At 40.7% G+C, this 16,095-nt stretch overlaps 1 protein-coding gene across 6 annotated transcripts in view; it reads right to left on the minus strand.

The window, feature by feature from the left end:
• The window catches only part of pcm1 (pericentriolar material 1), a 155,571-nt gene that overhangs the window by 77,398 nt on the left and 62,078 nt on the right, over positions 1–16,095 (minus strand). For all 6 annotated transcript variants that reach the window (XM_067986870.1, XM_067986848.1, XM_067986856.1 and 3 more), the window contains 6 exons: positions 15,012–15,141; positions 14,483–14,617; positions 12,831–13,015; positions 10,294–10,548; positions 3,755–3,974; positions 1,098–1,243 (listed from right to left, as the gene is read on the minus strand). In XM_067986870.1, coding sequence (XP_067842971.1) covers positions 1,098–1,243; positions 3,755–3,974; positions 10,294–10,548; positions 12,831–13,015; positions 14,483–14,617; positions 15,012–15,141 — 1,071 coding nt within the window. The remainder of the gene's footprint in view (positions 1–1,097; positions 1,244–3,754; positions 3,975–10,293; positions 10,549–12,830; positions 13,016–14,482; positions 14,618–15,011; positions 15,142–16,095) is intronic.

A 16,095-nucleotide genomic window follows, 5' to 3' on the forward strand; every position in this document is an offset into this window, starting at 1 on the left:
CCATGAGATTACAGATCATGGTGGTACACAATTCTGCTGCTGCTGATGGGCCATCTGAGATGCTGTAGGCTGTTTTGGGTTGCTAGATCCGTCCTTAGTCTGTTCCACTTAGCACAAAGGTTACACCACATGACACAAAGGAAAATGTCAAGACTTTGTCACTCCTAACAATGCTGTTTTGGACAGGCATGTCTGCAACAGGTCGATTGGTGAGGACAAGGTCAGGTAGGCCCATTCTGGCAGCTATGTCGATCAGCAGTGGTAGTACCAAGCACTCTTGATGGTGGACATTTATGTACTGTACCCTCAGAGCTATCTCTAACCGACGTTCAAGATGGAGGTGTACTGATTAGTCAGCTGACATGGCCTTTAGGTGGTGTTCGGCAAGGGGTTTCCTTGACATTGTTTGATCTCCCAGGTGCATCACTGTGTCCCCACCTTTGGCAAGTTTATCGTGCTAGTGGAACAGAACATACCCAGGAATGATGGAGCAGTGTAGGACACTGGCTAATATGATTGAGAGTATTATGCCAGGCCATTGCTTGACGAGTATCAGGGAAGCTAGTAAAGAGGAATTTGCAGGGTCAACTAGGCTTTGACTGTCTCAGTCTGATTCGATGTTGACATGCCCGGTCTTATTTTTTAACTCTACTAATCGTTAACAACAGAGTGGCTGGCTAGGCCATTTCAGAGTCAACCATGTAGTGTGAGACTGGAGTCACGTGTAGGCCAGACCAGGTACGATGGCAGGCTCCCTACGCTGAACGGCAGTAGTGAAGCAATGGTTTTTTTTACAACAATCCAGAAGTTCACATGCTAGCCCAAATTACCAAAACTCACGCCCTCTGGATTGCTGGTCCAGCACCCTTTCCACAAGGTTACTGTACCCATAAAGTAACCCAAAAGTGGAAAACCATTCGCACAAATCTATGGACTAGCACATCTTAGTTTTATTTTACAAAATTTCTTATTTTATAACTAGTATGTTATGTTTTATTTCAGGAAAATAACAAGACAAATTGCCATAAATGTTTTCAGTAAGCCTCAGCTTCAAAAATATACTACTTGAACATAAATTATCTTGAACATCAACACACCTTTGCACATGGTTCTGTTGCCAAGCCAACTGTGTGTAACATTGATTTAACTGGTGCATAATGATATGCACCTGTGGTGATCCAACATTGCTGGGCATTACACTGTAAGGGCCAGTAAGGAATGTCTGCAGAAGGTAAGAAAGTGCCTGTGTAGAAATAAAAACAGTTTATTTAAAGCTACACAAAATAGCTCATTATCAAACGAGTAAAGTACATTTCCTAAAATAAACAAGCTTCTGCAACCTAAGCATGTTTATGTTGTAACTCAAGCTCCATTAGGAAAGACAGAACAGTGCAAACTAATGCAAAAACTTCCATACAAATTTTCATGCCAACACTGTATGGGACTTAAGAAAACAGACAAGAGGACAAGAAACTGTACTACTTTTCCTGTTTGCCCTAAAAATGCATTTTTATTAATTAGTTCAAAATACACATTGGCCCGTGGTAGTCTGACACTTTCTGATAACAAATCAGAACAGGAATTGATGTGACATAAACTATAAATACTCTGTTGGTACAATACAAAACTTATGTCAAATTAACAAAAAAATCTGCAGCATAACATGTCCTAAAGAAAGTTGGTAACCCTTAGATCAGAGCTAGATCATCCCATTAAAATTTAATTCTATCCATAATTTAAGCAGGAACAGAGCATTGCTTTTCCCAACTAGACAGCACAGCAAGCAGAGAATTAAAACTATTATTGCCCACTCAACGTTCAAATACAAATTTGTATCAAACTAGTAACACGCAAGTGTAGCATCTGTTGGTTTAATTAGGATGTGAACACGTGTTAGCTGAAAAACGAACCCCGAAAATGATCTTTTGAAAGAGACTAGGTTTAAATCTCCCCCCATTCCATAAGACCATAAGAGATAGGAGCAGGAGTAGGCCATTCGGCCCCTCCGCCATTTAATGAGATCATGGCTGATCTCATTTTTTACCTCAACTCCACTTTCCTGCCTTTTCCCCATATCCTTTGACTCCCTTGCTGATCAAAAAATTGTCTAACTCAGCCTTGAATGTATTCAATGACTCAGCCTCCACAGCTTTATGGGGTAAAGAATTCCAAAGAAACACAACCCTCTGGGAGAAGAAATTCCTCCTCATTTTCGTCTTAAACGGACGACCCCTTATTCTGAGACTATGCCCCCTAGTTTTAGATTCCCCCATGAGGAGGCACATCCTCTCAGCATCTACTCTATCGACTCCCCTCAGAATCTTGTATGTTTTAATAAGATCTCCTCTCATTCTTCTAAACTCCAATGAGTATAGACCCAACCTGTTCAATCTTTCCTCATAAGACAACCCTTCCATATCCGGAATCAACCGAGTGAACCTTCTCTGAACTGCCTCCAATGCAAGTATGTCCTTCCTTAAATAAGGGCACCAGAACTGTATGCAGTACTCCAGGTGTGGTCTCACCAGCACCCTGTACAGTTGTAGCATGACTTCCCTGCTTTTGTACTCCAAACCCCTAGAAATAAAGGCCAATATTCTGTTTGCCTTCCGGATTACCTGCTCCACCTCCAAATACAAGCAGATATTATTCTATTAATTTGGGAGTCTGTCAATAAAATCCTTTAGAACCACAGAAGTTAGAGTACAGCAATCTGCCAGCACTTTCCTAGAGCAATCTAAAATGAATCTCATTGCCCTCTTTCTCGGATTCAAATATTAATTCCAATCTTCCCTTAAAAGATGCATTTGTCTCTGTGGCCAAGCATTCCATGCTCTAACAACCCTCTGCATGAAGAAATTTCTCCTAACCTCTCCCCTCACTCTCAAGTGACCATTTTAAATTGACGACCCTTCCTTACTAACTCTAACCAGAAGAAATAATCTTTTGCTATGAACCTGATCAAAATCCTTCGTCGTTTTAAAAACCTCCATTAAATCTCGTTACTGCAATAGAAATAGTCCCAGTTTCTCCATATAATTTTCATGTCTCATCCTGGTGGATTTTCACTTAAAGCTCACTATCCTTTCTATCACAGGGCACACAGGACTTCAACTGTGGCCTGACTATTGCCTTGTTGAAATTCATGATAATCTTTCTGCTCTTGTACACTATGGCCTTCCTTATAAAACTCAATGTTGTTAGCCTTTTTGTCTTCATCTACCTGCACTCTCACTTTCAAGGAATTATATATTTCAAACCCTTCGGTGCTTTTCCAGAGTGTCTATTCCCACTTTTTGTTCTTCCTCCCAAAATATATTACTTCACACTTCCCTACATCAAATTGTATCTGCCGCCTGTTTGTTTATTCTGCACAAGTGTCTGTACCCTCCGGAAATCCATTATAGTCTGTCTATGGTTGCCAGACCTTATACTTTAGTATTGTCAGCAAATTTCAACCAAAAAATATCTTCTTCTCAATTCTGAATCATTAACATCAAAAGCAATCATCACATTTTTCTCCCAATGAGAGACCTCAGCTTCAAATGGCTGTTTGAGGTACTTCCAATCTGCATACATCTCACAATGACAAGATGCAAAGTGCTCAAAGGACACGGTCTAAATCAATTAATAACAAGGTAATTGATGGCAAAAGCTTTGTAGTGTTCTCTGGCGGTGCGGGGGTGGGGGTGGGGGAGGGGGAGGGAAGAGAAGAGGCCTTGGATACACATGATCTTCCAAAAATACTTCCTACCTGCTGGTCCTGCATCAGGGTCTGGCACATATTTGTACTGAATTCTAATTGCCTGGTCAGTTGGTTTACTTGTTCTTGCCAGTGTTCTCTCTCTTCCACATAGGAAAGATCAGCTGCCCAACGTAGATTCTCCTGACGACGCATACCAACATTCTGTTGTTTATTTTTTGGGAACGGACGATAGTTGCCGTCTACAGAACATGTTCGCTTATCCTTCCACCTATAGAAGAGATAGAGGGGAAAAGTTAATTATATAACAAGAAGCTTGGTACTAGTTGGAAGGTCAGTCAAAATCAAATTGACTACAGTACAAGCTATTTATAAACACTAATCAGTGCAACACTGTTTTGTGTGTTAACAGACAGCTGTTTAATCATAAGAAAATTTGCTATACACCAAATGTGGAATTAGGGAGCTTAGAATTAGGATGATCAGCCATGGCGTTTGGGAGGGCTGGGGAGCAGATTATCAAGAAGAGTTGTTACCATATGTGGAGAACCACTACAATTCCTGTGGTGATGGTACTCCCACAATTGTGTTAGGTAGCGAATTTCAGGATATTGACACAGTGACGTTAAAGGAACGACAATATATGTCCAAGTCAGGATTGTGTGAGACTTGTTAGGGAATTTGCAGGTGATGGTATTCTCATGGCATTGCTGCTCTTGTTCTCCATGGTAGAGGCCACAGGGCTGCAGGTGCTGTCAAAGTAACTTTGGTGAGTTGCTGTAGTGCATCCAATAGACAGTACATAGTGCAGCCATCGTAAGCCCTCATGGAAGGGATGGATATTGAGTTCAGTAGAAGGGGCACTAATCAAGGGGATTTCTTTGTCCTGGATGCTATCCAATTTCCTTAAGTGTTGTTGCAGTTGGATGCGTTGAGGTGAATGGTAAGTACTCCATCACATTCCTAACTTGAGCCTTGTAGAAGGTAGCGAGCCACTGAGGGTTAATGTGAAGAGCCTCTCCTTGCCAAATACCCAACCACTACTCTGCTCAGTGTTGATATGGCTGTCCAGTTAATCTTGTGGTTAAAGGTGAGCTCCGTCACCCCCCACTCCCTAGCTTCATTATCAGAGGAGTTGTGAATGGAGCTGAAAACTGAGGAATTGTCAGCAAACAACCCCTTTCCTGGCCTTATGACAGAGGAAACGTCATTGATGAAGCAGCTGAAGATGTCTGAACCAAGAACAATGCTCTGAGGAACTCCTGCAGTCATGTCCTGATGCTGTGATGATTAATCTCCAAATAACCACAGCTATCTTATGTGTCAGATATGATTCCAGCCACTGGAGAGCTTTCCCCTTGATGTCAATTTTTCTAGGGCTCCATGATGCCATAGTCAGTCAAACGCTGCCCCGATGTCGAGGGCAGTTACTCTCACTTCTCCTCTTGTAGTTAGCTCTTGCATCCACCTCTGGATCAAGGCTATGTCAAGTTCTGTAGCTGGGTAGTTCTGGCAGAATGTGAACTAAGAGTCAGTGAGCATGTTATTGGTGAACAAATGACACTTGATGTTACTATTCATTACTTCTTCCAATACTTTGCTGATGATTAGGAAGAGGCTGATCGGGTGGTAATTCGACAGGTTAGGATTTGTCCTGCTTTTTATGGGTGGGACATACTTGGATAATTGCCAGTCTCATAGCTGCAATGGAATATCTCGGGTAGGAGATAGCTAGCTCTGATGCACATGTCTTCAGCACTACAGAGTGCACTCAGCTGCCGTTTAATATCACACAGAGTAAACCGAATTGGCTGCACCTAGCATCTATAATGGTGGGGACTTTAGTAGGACTCAAAGAATTGTTAACTTGGCACTTTTGGCTGAAGATACTGCAAACACTTCAGCCTCGTCTTTTGCACTCACATGCTTGGCACTGTCATGATTGAGATTGGGATGTTCACGGGGTTCCCTCTTTCTGTCAGTTGCCCAATCATTCACTACCATTCTTGACTGAATGGTGTAGGGCTAGAATTTTGCTCTGATCCACTGTTTGTGGGACTGCTTAGCTCTGTCTGTAGCCTGCTGTTTTTGGTATTTAGTATGCAGGTAGCCCTGTTTAAGACTTCACTCGGTTGGTGCCTCATTCTAAAGTATGATTGGCACGACTCCTAGCATGCCCTTATACACTGCACATTAAAACAGGATTGCTCTCCTGGCTTGATTGTGGTGGAGAAGTGAGGGATGTGACAGTCCATTAAATTACACATTGTGATGATATACAATTCTGCTACTGTTGGACCCACAGTGCCTCATGGATGCCTAGTTTTGGGCTACTAGATCTATCCTTAGTGTGTCATACTTACCATGGTTATTGGCTGGATTAGATTTGTCCTACTTTTTGTGGATAGGAGAAACCTGACAGTTTTCCACATTGTCAGGATGATGCCAGTGTCACAGAAGTATTGGAATTGCTTGGATAAGGGGCAAGCTAGTTCTGGTGCCATACCATAAAATGGAGGATTTCATCTTCACAAGGACTGTGTGGTGGTCACTCCTACCAATCCTATCTTGATTAGATACATCTACAAGTAAGTTGGTGAGGACAAGGTCAAGTAGGTTATTCCCACATGTTGGATCCTTCACCACCTGATGCAGACCCAATCTGCCAGCTAAGCCCTTCAGGACTCAGCCAGCTCGGTCAGTGGTGCCCCTGCTTCCCTCAAGCGGTGTTCAACACGGAGGAGTACTGATTAGTCAGTCTGGCGGATGGGAGGGACGCAGCAGGTGGTCACCTCCAGGGGGTTCCCTTGGCCTTGTCTGACCTAAAGCCTTGAGACTTCATCAAGTCTGGTGTCAATACTATCCTGCTGGTGGGACATAACATACCCAGGCACAGCAATGGAAGAGTCTGGGACATTGGCTGATCGATAGGACTCAGTGTATGACTGTCAGGCTGTTGCTTGGCTCATCTGTGGGACAGTTCTTCCAATTTGGTCAGTTCCCAAATTATTGGTGAGGAGGGCCAACTGGACTGGGGTGGGATGAATCCTGTCCTGATCGGATGCCTGGCTCGTTGCTAGTAAGTCTGTCTAATATTTCTCTTATTGTTCTGTTTTACAATGGAGTGACTTGTTAGGCCACTTCAGAGGTCAGTAAGAGTCAACCATGTATTATGAAATTGGAGTCAAGTATAGGCCAGACCAGGCAGAAGTGCCAGGGTTCCTTCATGGATAAATATTGAAGGATATGAGTGAACCAGTTAAGTCGTTACGACAATTCAGCAGCTTCTGTGATTGGCTTTGTGGTACTAGCCCACAAATTACCAGATTTATTTGTTTTAATTTAATAATTTGCCATGATGGGATTTGAATTCCTAACTTCTGGATTGCTAGTCCAATGCCATCACCACAAGGCTACCATACCATTTGAGGAGCAAGGGAAGGAGCACAGGAGTTGCTAGACTAAAAAAGACCACGGTCCACCCTGGTAGTCGCATGATACAATGATAACGGAGTTGCTAACTAATCATAGCAATCAATCTCGGTATCAATTAGTCAACAACAGACCCAGACATGACGAGGAAAATCCCAGTGATGGAAAGCTTTGGTAACCATAGGTTCAAAGGCACCTGTTCCTCCCGAGCATGCTACACTTACCATGTCATATCTCAAATTACTCATGTACTGGATCCCAAAATGTTACTTTCTGAAATAAATCCATCTAATTTGCATTTGAATTAATCAATACTGATTCCATTGTCTCCCTCAGGTGCCTATTCCATAGACTGACCAATAGCTCACTGAAATATTGTTTCCAGATTATTTTTCAATTTACCTCCCTTCAGACACAGGCCACGACCTCTGATTCTACTGTTCTGGTCAAGATGAAATAGCTTGTCATGATCTACATTATCTAGTCCCTTTAGAATCCGAATAACAGCAATCATATCATGCAATCTCAAACTTTTTTTTTCCCCAGTGAGTACATGCCCAATTTATATAATCACTCCTCATAACCCAATCCCTCCATCCCCATAATCATTCTGATTGCTCTCTTCTGTATCCTTTCAACAACTACAATATCCTTTTTGTACTGTGGCGACCAGAACTGTACACAGTGCTTTAAGTGCAGTCGCACCAATGATTTATAAAGTGACAGGATTACCTCACTATTTCGCCTCAAAATCGACCTTTTAATACATCCCAACATCTCATTTGCTCAACTTACTGCCACCGAGCATTGTTGCGATAGATTCAATTTATTGTCAATCAGGACCCCCAGATCTCTTATTTCCCATGCACATGTTTTTCTTTCCATTTAAGTAATAGACCCACCCTTACTGGATTTTTTTTGTTCCCGTGTGAAGCACTTTTCATTTCTTTACATTGCCTTTCATCTGCCACCTGTCCGTCCAATTACCATGTATGTTCAAATCCTTCTGTAGCTTGCCCTGTTTAGATCTGTATCAGCTACAAATTTAGCCACTGTGCTTGTGATTCCCAGCTCCAGATCATTTATAAAGATATAAAGCTACGGAAAAGATTTCAACTTATTCCCAAGTCCACCCTGTCCTCTTTCAGTGCTCAACACACCTTGCAACATACTGTACTAGAAACTTGGTATCATGGAGTGCATTTATTCTACACAAAACCCACAAAAATTTAAGTTTTTATGATAACTGTATTTCCCCATGTTTATGCCAGCTTCTAAAAACAAAGGAGCATTCTATAGCATGTTCAATAATATTTTGGCATCTAGAAAGCTGGCACAACACCCTCAGACTACATCTGTTGTTTGGCGAGATTGCTATAGTTAACACTGAACAGTTTTGCTCATTTAGTTGTTAACAGGCTTTTGAGGACAGTCCCCATCATAAAAGTGTAGTCCTGTTTTTAAATATCAAGTTTTGACCCAGAAATGGGTATGACACAACTGTGTCAATCTTTATACTTCAGGCTAAAAAATGTCCCATGGAGTCAATTTATAAACAACTAAAACTCAAATTTTGTCATGAGATATAGGAAAACAAATGACTAGTCTTAAAAATAGGGGCATGGGGGAAATAAAATAAACATGACAGAATGGAAGACAGGATATTTGGGAAAAGAAAGTATCAGGTAAGCTGAAATGCCAGCTGAAAACTTGGTGTGTCTTTATGATTGGAAAAATTTATAGGAAAGATTAGTTCATGACAAATTTGGATCTTGAAACAATATTACATTTAATCAAGATAATTGTTCACCTTAAAGAGTAAATCTTAGAATATTTTGTTCAAACTACTGGGAAAAAAAACTCCTTTTTTTTCTCCTTTGACTAATTAACTTTGTTTTTCTGCTAATTGGTTATTCTATCCATTAATTCCACAAAAATTCTAATCGTATTCCACTAAAACAATTCTTCTTTCTGAATTTTCTGATTCAAGTTTTATTCTACAAGAAGATACAGTTCTGCACCTGATTAAAAAAAACTCATGCCCAGCCTCCCACATGAGAAAGTTACAAACCCTGATGACTATCATGGCACTAGCATTGCACTCTCACGGGGCTGAACAAGGCCACAAGCAGCAGCAGGGCAGAAGGATCCATACACATCCGTGAGAAACATTACAAGAAATGTACTAGCATCGTTAACTTTTCATCCTACTCCGAAGGGAAGTTTCATGAATAGGATTCTTCAATATAGATTTTTTCAAAAGCAAATGTAGCAACCCTATAATCTGACTTTTAGCAAACGCCCCCACCTGGGAATTTGCATTAATAAATAAAGGAACGGAAGCTATTTGAAAATGCATTAAAAGAACCACAATTGAGGAAATTAAAACTTCAAATAGAATTAGAACGCAGAGGTTAAGAGTACAGATCGAAGCCACAAATTTTGCCTTTTTATACCAGGGTCCATACTTTGGACCATACTGCAGAGACACACAGAATAGATGGCAGAGGGGTACAGGGCAGTCAAGCAGCTGTAACGATAGTAAAAAATACAAAACTCAAGCAGTTGACAAACTTTAGAATGCCTACCTTAAATTCACTGTCAACATTGCAATTCCTTCAGAATAGATTTTTTTAAAAATCTATTTAGAATAGACTTTTGATTCCTTACCATAGTGTAATATTCTGATTTAAGCACATAATATAGGAAAACAGACAAGATTATACATATGGGATCTGAAGATAGAGGGCATTAAAAATCCGCCATGATTTTTTTAATATTTCGCTGCAGCAAAAAAACAAATGAAACAATATGGTCATGTTTTGTTGTCACACTACACAACAAAATTGTGTTAACACTAACTGGAAAAATTTCTTTCTCTACACCAGTACCATAAATCTGCAGCATTCAGATGCATTATTGAAGTAGTATTGCATTTACAATCTGAATCACTAAAAAGCATTTCTGTAGGGACAAAAAAATATTTTTTTCAGGTTTATCAGGTTGTAGGACTATTGGTTCTTCTATGCCAGAGTGAAGATAGGAATTGAAAAACCGTAGCCCCGCTGTGGGGATTTTTAAGATTCTGTTGGTTAAGCCTAGAGACAAGTTGTTCATTAATACACTTATTCTTTGATCAGTACTCAACTGTAACCAACCTGTTCTTGCTTGCTCTTGAATTGTGTGTTTCTTGGCTTCTGCTTTGATTGGTATACACTGTGTGAGTTTCATGAGAGTTTGTCTCAAGTTCTTCTTCTGGTTGGGCAATCCCATCGGATTGGTAATCATCTTCCTCCTCCTCATCATCATCATTAACATCATTACCAGCACCATCATTATTCTCTTCCTCTTCATCATCATCATCATCATCATCTAATGCACCTTGGGTAGAACCACCCCAAGTAGCCATAGTCCTGTGAAATAATGATGGCCTCAAGAATTGTATCATGAATTTAAATAATTACTATTGCAACCACATTGGATACTGTCCCACATTTATAAAATAAGGGCCTCACAGCCAAAGAATTATAAGTTGGTTCAAGAGAAAGTTTATGCCCCTGCACTTTTCACAACACAATTTATTCCTATCTATTCTGTTGAAAGCATAAATGCTAAAATTTCCTGAAAGTTTGTGGTTTTCTGAGTCATAGGAAAAACGAACAGTGGATAAACACATCAGCCTTTCATCACTGGGTGCTGGTTTTGAAATTTTCCCCAAATGATGAGATTAAAATCTCTCTTTTCCCTTCTAGTAATAAGAGATCCAAATAAAATTGAATTTTTTGGCCTTAATCCAATTTCTGGTGGACATAGAGGATCACGGCACAGAAAAGCCAACTATTCAATGAATAGACAAATTAATTTCAGGAGATTATGAGATGATCAGCATGGTGGGGAATACTTTAAAGTTGGAACCGAATTCTATTTGTCTCAATTCAAATTTTCTGGTAATTGAAATGTTTAAGTATTAAATTCCCACTTTTATGTATTATTTACATTGCTTAGTTCAAATTATTAGAAAATTCAATTTCTTTTTGGTGCAAAAATGACTTTGGCTCAGTGGTGGAACTCTCACCTCTAAGTCAGAAGGTCATGGGTTCACTGCAAGACTTGAGCACAAAATCGAGGCCAACACTTCTTTTGGATGAGATGTTAAACTGAGGCCCCGTCTGCCTGTTGAAGTGGCAGTATTCAAAGAAAAGGGGAATTCTTCTGGTGCTCTGGCCAACATTTATCCTTCAACAGATTAGCTGGTCACTTATCTGGCAGTTGTTTGTGGGATCTTGCTGTGTGAAACTGGGATATTGCACTTGCCTACACAACATTGACTTAAAAGTAATTAATTGGCTGTGAAACCCGAGGATATGAAAGACATTATATAAATGCAAATTCTTTCTTTGAATTAGCAGGAATAGACTGTAAATTGTTAGCACATAAGAGAGAACCCAATTCAGTATCCTGGCCAAGATTTACTTAACATGGTGTGGACATTACATGCCAAAAATGGAAAAATATTCTATTTAGCATCATAGAATCATAGAAGTTACAACATGGAAACAGGCCCTTCAGCCCAACATGTCCATGTCGCCCAGTTTATACCACTAAGCTAGTCCCAATTGCCTGCACTTGGCCCATATCCCTCTATACCCATCTTACCCATGTAACTGTCCAAATGCTTTTTAAAAGACAAAATTGTACCCGCCTCTACTACTGCCTCTGGCAGCTCGTTCCAGACACTCACCACCCTTTGAGTGAAAAAATTGCCCCTCTGGACCCTTTTGTATCTCTCCCCTCTCACCTTAAATCTATGCCCCCTCGTTATAGACTCCCCTACCTTGACACCTTGATGATCAAAAACTATAATTTTAAAAATATGGCAAAAATTTACTATACATAAAATGTCACACTTGATACAATTAGTCTATAAAAGAATAGGTCATTGATGCTTAAATCATACTTAAATCAAACTATTCCATTAAATTATTCCAAAAAGGCCGCATTTAATTTCATTGTATGATTAGCAAAGTGTGCAACACTTTTGAAGGGCTGTTATCAAAAAGGTGTTTTGTGAATAACGGCACTGCAGGTTACTCGGCACTGTGCTCGTGTGGAACATAAATGCCGGCATAGAGCAGTTGGGCCGAATGGCCTGTTTCTGTGCTGCAGACTCTATTGGGGGGAATTTTAACCCCCACAATGGGCGGGACAGTGGCAGGGGGGGTAGGTTAAAATTTCAAAAATCTGAAACCTGACCACAATCCGCCTTGAACGTGCCCACTTCTGGTTTTAATGGAGGCAGGTTGGGGGCCGGGCTACTAACCTGCTCTTCAGATGCAGGTCGGTAATTTAAATATGTTAGTGAGGCTGTGTACCTCAGATTTTAGCAGCCGTTTACATTTAACAGCTGTGGGCTGAGTTTCCCAGGGCTGGCTGCTGGCCCGGAAATGGAGAAAAAAAATTCAAATGAGGTCCTGCTGTTAAATTCAGCAGGACCTCTGCGTTCATTGCATTTCCGGGTTTCCCGGCCGCTACAAGAGCCCCCACCCCAACCCCGGGCTCTCTGTAAATATTGGGGCCGATGTAACTCTATGTAAGAACAACAAAGCAATTCTTCAGAATCAACTAGCCCATTCCAGTTCAAGTGCAGGTTATAAAACCATAATCTAGAAAGCTTGCTTATCTATCCTGATCTAACCTTTCAGTTCTACTGAGCTGCTGTGTGCCCTGTGTTTCTCCACTTCTAACAGATGTAGCAATGATGGAGTTGCTATCGGTCAGTGTTTTTTGCCGCTGATGTTCAGCCATTAATGCTTCAAGTTGTTTTCTTCTCTGGCGCAACTCTTCTCGCAGAATTTGGTGTCTCCGCATCTCAGACCACAGCTAATCATTATTTGTAAAAAAAATACAAGACAGTAATCGCTCAGTATAAGGCAGTTTAATACTAGTTAGACCATGTCCTAATTTTAAGAATTAGTCATTTGATTTTACAGCAATTTCATAACCAGTTGATAGGGTAATTGGCACTAACCGCCTAGAGCCTCCCCTTTGATTCTCACCTCTGACATCAATTGTGAGTTGCTCATGAATTTCTTTGTATCCAACTTTTAGGCATTCTACACATCTGCCTCTGCCTCTTCTAAACCCCAAACTTCCCTTAACTCTAGTGTCTCCCAACCTCCACCCAAAATGCTCTCCAACTCCCCCCAAAGCCCTCTCCAGATGACCCACCATCTCTTCCAGTGACCTCCTTCCCTCCCAGCTCCTGACTATTCAATTATCTTTCCACAGCCTAATAACTACCAATATCAACAACCTCTTCATTTCCTCAGATACTATTCAGCCCCATTTTCAAAACTGCCATCACTCCTTGCTTAAAAAGCCAACCCTGACCACTCCAAGGTTCCTAACTACTACCCCATCTCTAACCTCCTCTCATCACCTTCAATTTCACAAATGCTGCTGTGTTGTATGATATCCAGTTGTGAGCCAGCTCTGTCTCCAGTTCAACAATTAGCAAGGCATGAATCCATGAAGTTCAGCTCTTGACAGAAACTCTACACCTTACACAATGCGCAACCAAGCTATCCTGTTCAACCTCCAGTTGAGCTGTAAACCTCACATCCAGTCCATCACCAACACAACCTACCTCCAACTTCACAAAAAAAATCATCCACTTACACCCGTACTTCATCGCCATCAAAGTCCTTACTAAGGCCATCATTACCACCACATTTGATTTCCACAACGCTCTTCTCATTGGCCTCCAGAATTTTACCTTGCATAAACTACAGCTTGTCCAGATCTCTTCAGTTCGTATTCTGCACTAAGACCCACATTATAAATACCCGTCCTTGCCAGCTTCATTGGGACCCTGCCTCTTAGTACAAAGACTTCAAAATCCTTATCCATGTTTCCCACTCTCTCCATGGCTTCATCCCTCTGCCTACCTCTAATCTTCTCCAACCTATAGCCCAGTACACACACTCATCTTCCAACATTCGTGTATTGTGTGGCCCCCATCCCATTCTGCCATTGTTGGCACAACTTTCAGTCACCACAATCCAGTGCACTGGAATTCTCTTCCTAAACACTTTCGCCTGATGACCTCTCCATCCCTAACTTCAAAAGCTGTTCAAAACCTACCTCTGTTTTTGACTACCTCTCCTAATTTCTCTCTCTTTTACTACTCTGCTGCCCTGAACCTCCTGTAAATTGTCGAGATATTGTATTATGTAAAAGGAACAATGAAGTCCAAGTTACTGTTGAACTATTCCTTTTCAAACAACTATTACGCAAATATACTAATAATTGCATAACTAAACAGCTATATTAACAGCTATCAATTACCTCACTGTCAGGAGGTGGAGCCGCAACCGGGTCAGGTAAAGCCTTTGCTGTTGCACCTTGACCACTGACCGCAGGGGTAGATGTAACAACGGGGACTTTTATTTTCGACAGGTTTCCTGCATTCGATGTTGACAACTGTATGTAAACAAAACTCATATGTGATTATATGTAGCACTAAGCAGCAAGATCTGCAGCACACCACGTCATGACTGTTAATTACCAGTTGTAATAGGTGACCATCTTAAGATTATATTTACATAAGCTTTTAAGAAAGTATTAAATTCTGCAAAACATTAAGATTTGCTAATTATTGGTAAGTCACTAAACACAACTTGATTTAAATAAAAATTTCCTTTCACATCAAGATAAATGTTCTGTACTTCAAAAGTGTAGCAGGAAATAAAAAGAACATAACATTTTCTGAGAAAAACACCGGCATAATTCTGAAATGCTTTCTATCTGATATAGGTACAGATGTGTGCCTGGTCCAAATCTTATTTTTCTTAAAAGAAATCAAACTTATAGCCACCTGAAGATCAGGGCATGATCTCTGCAGGTGCTTAATCTTCTCTTGAATTTCCATCAACCGTTTTCTTTCTTCTTGTAACTGCTTCAATTCTTGCTGCTGTTGCTGAAGTTTAGCTTCATAGAACTTCTCTCTATCGCAGAAATCCACATTTAGAAAAAAAAACACCCTCAAATCAATACTACCCGTTGTAGACTCCAAAAGCAAAACTACATATACCCCAAAATTAAATTCATACACTGGGCCCCCCCACCCCCGCAAAATACAACGGAACCACATCACAGAACACTGCCAGATCAATAAGGCTGTTCTGAATAAATAGCTTGAATGGAAGAAGCAAATTGGGGTATTAATTACTTCGTTGGAGAAACGTAGACTTTGAGGCAATATTATTGAGGCTTTTAAAACAATGAAGAGAATTAAATCTATTCAGGTCAATAGGTTATTTGCATTAGATAGTACAGGAGAACTAAAGGACCTGAGCATAAAATACAAAAGCCATGAGTTAGGGTAGATGCTAGGTAGTATTGCTTCTTAGAGTCACTGACCTCTGGAATTGATTACCAACAAGTACATTAAGTATGGATTCACTGCAGCCCATCAAAAGGGAGCTCGACAAATTCCCGGGAGACAAGGACACCTCAAGTGATGGAAGCTAGGTGAGGGGTATCTGGAATTATTGACAAATTACTGCAATCTCTTGCAGCCTGCTTGAATGCCTTCAGGAATCAGAAAGGAGTTGACCAGATTTTCCCCAAAATTGGCCTGCGCTTTTATTGTCCGTTTTTTTGCATTTCCCAGGAAATTGCTTGATTGGAGGTGATAATGCATGTCAGCTGCACCATGTCTGAATGGAAAAGGTTCAATGGAACGAATATTCTTTTCGTCATTTTTATATGTCCATATACATGTTCATATGCTACAATTGTCTTAAGAACACGAGCAAACCCATGCCTTGCAACTCGAGTCAGTAGAGCATGGATTTCATAGAATCATAGAAATTTACAGCACAGAAGGAAGCCATTCGGCCCAACGTGTCTGTGCCGGCTGAAAAAGAGCTATCCAGCCTAATCCCATTTTCTAGCAC

The sequence above is a fragment of the Heptranchias perlo genome, chromosome 1 (genome assembly GCF_035084215.1).
Source record: "Heptranchias perlo isolate sHepPer1 chromosome 1, sHepPer1.hap1, whole genome shotgun sequence".
Taxonomy (NCBI): Eukaryota; Metazoa; Chordata; class Chondrichthyes; order Hexanchiformes; family Hexanchidae; genus Heptranchias; species Heptranchias perlo.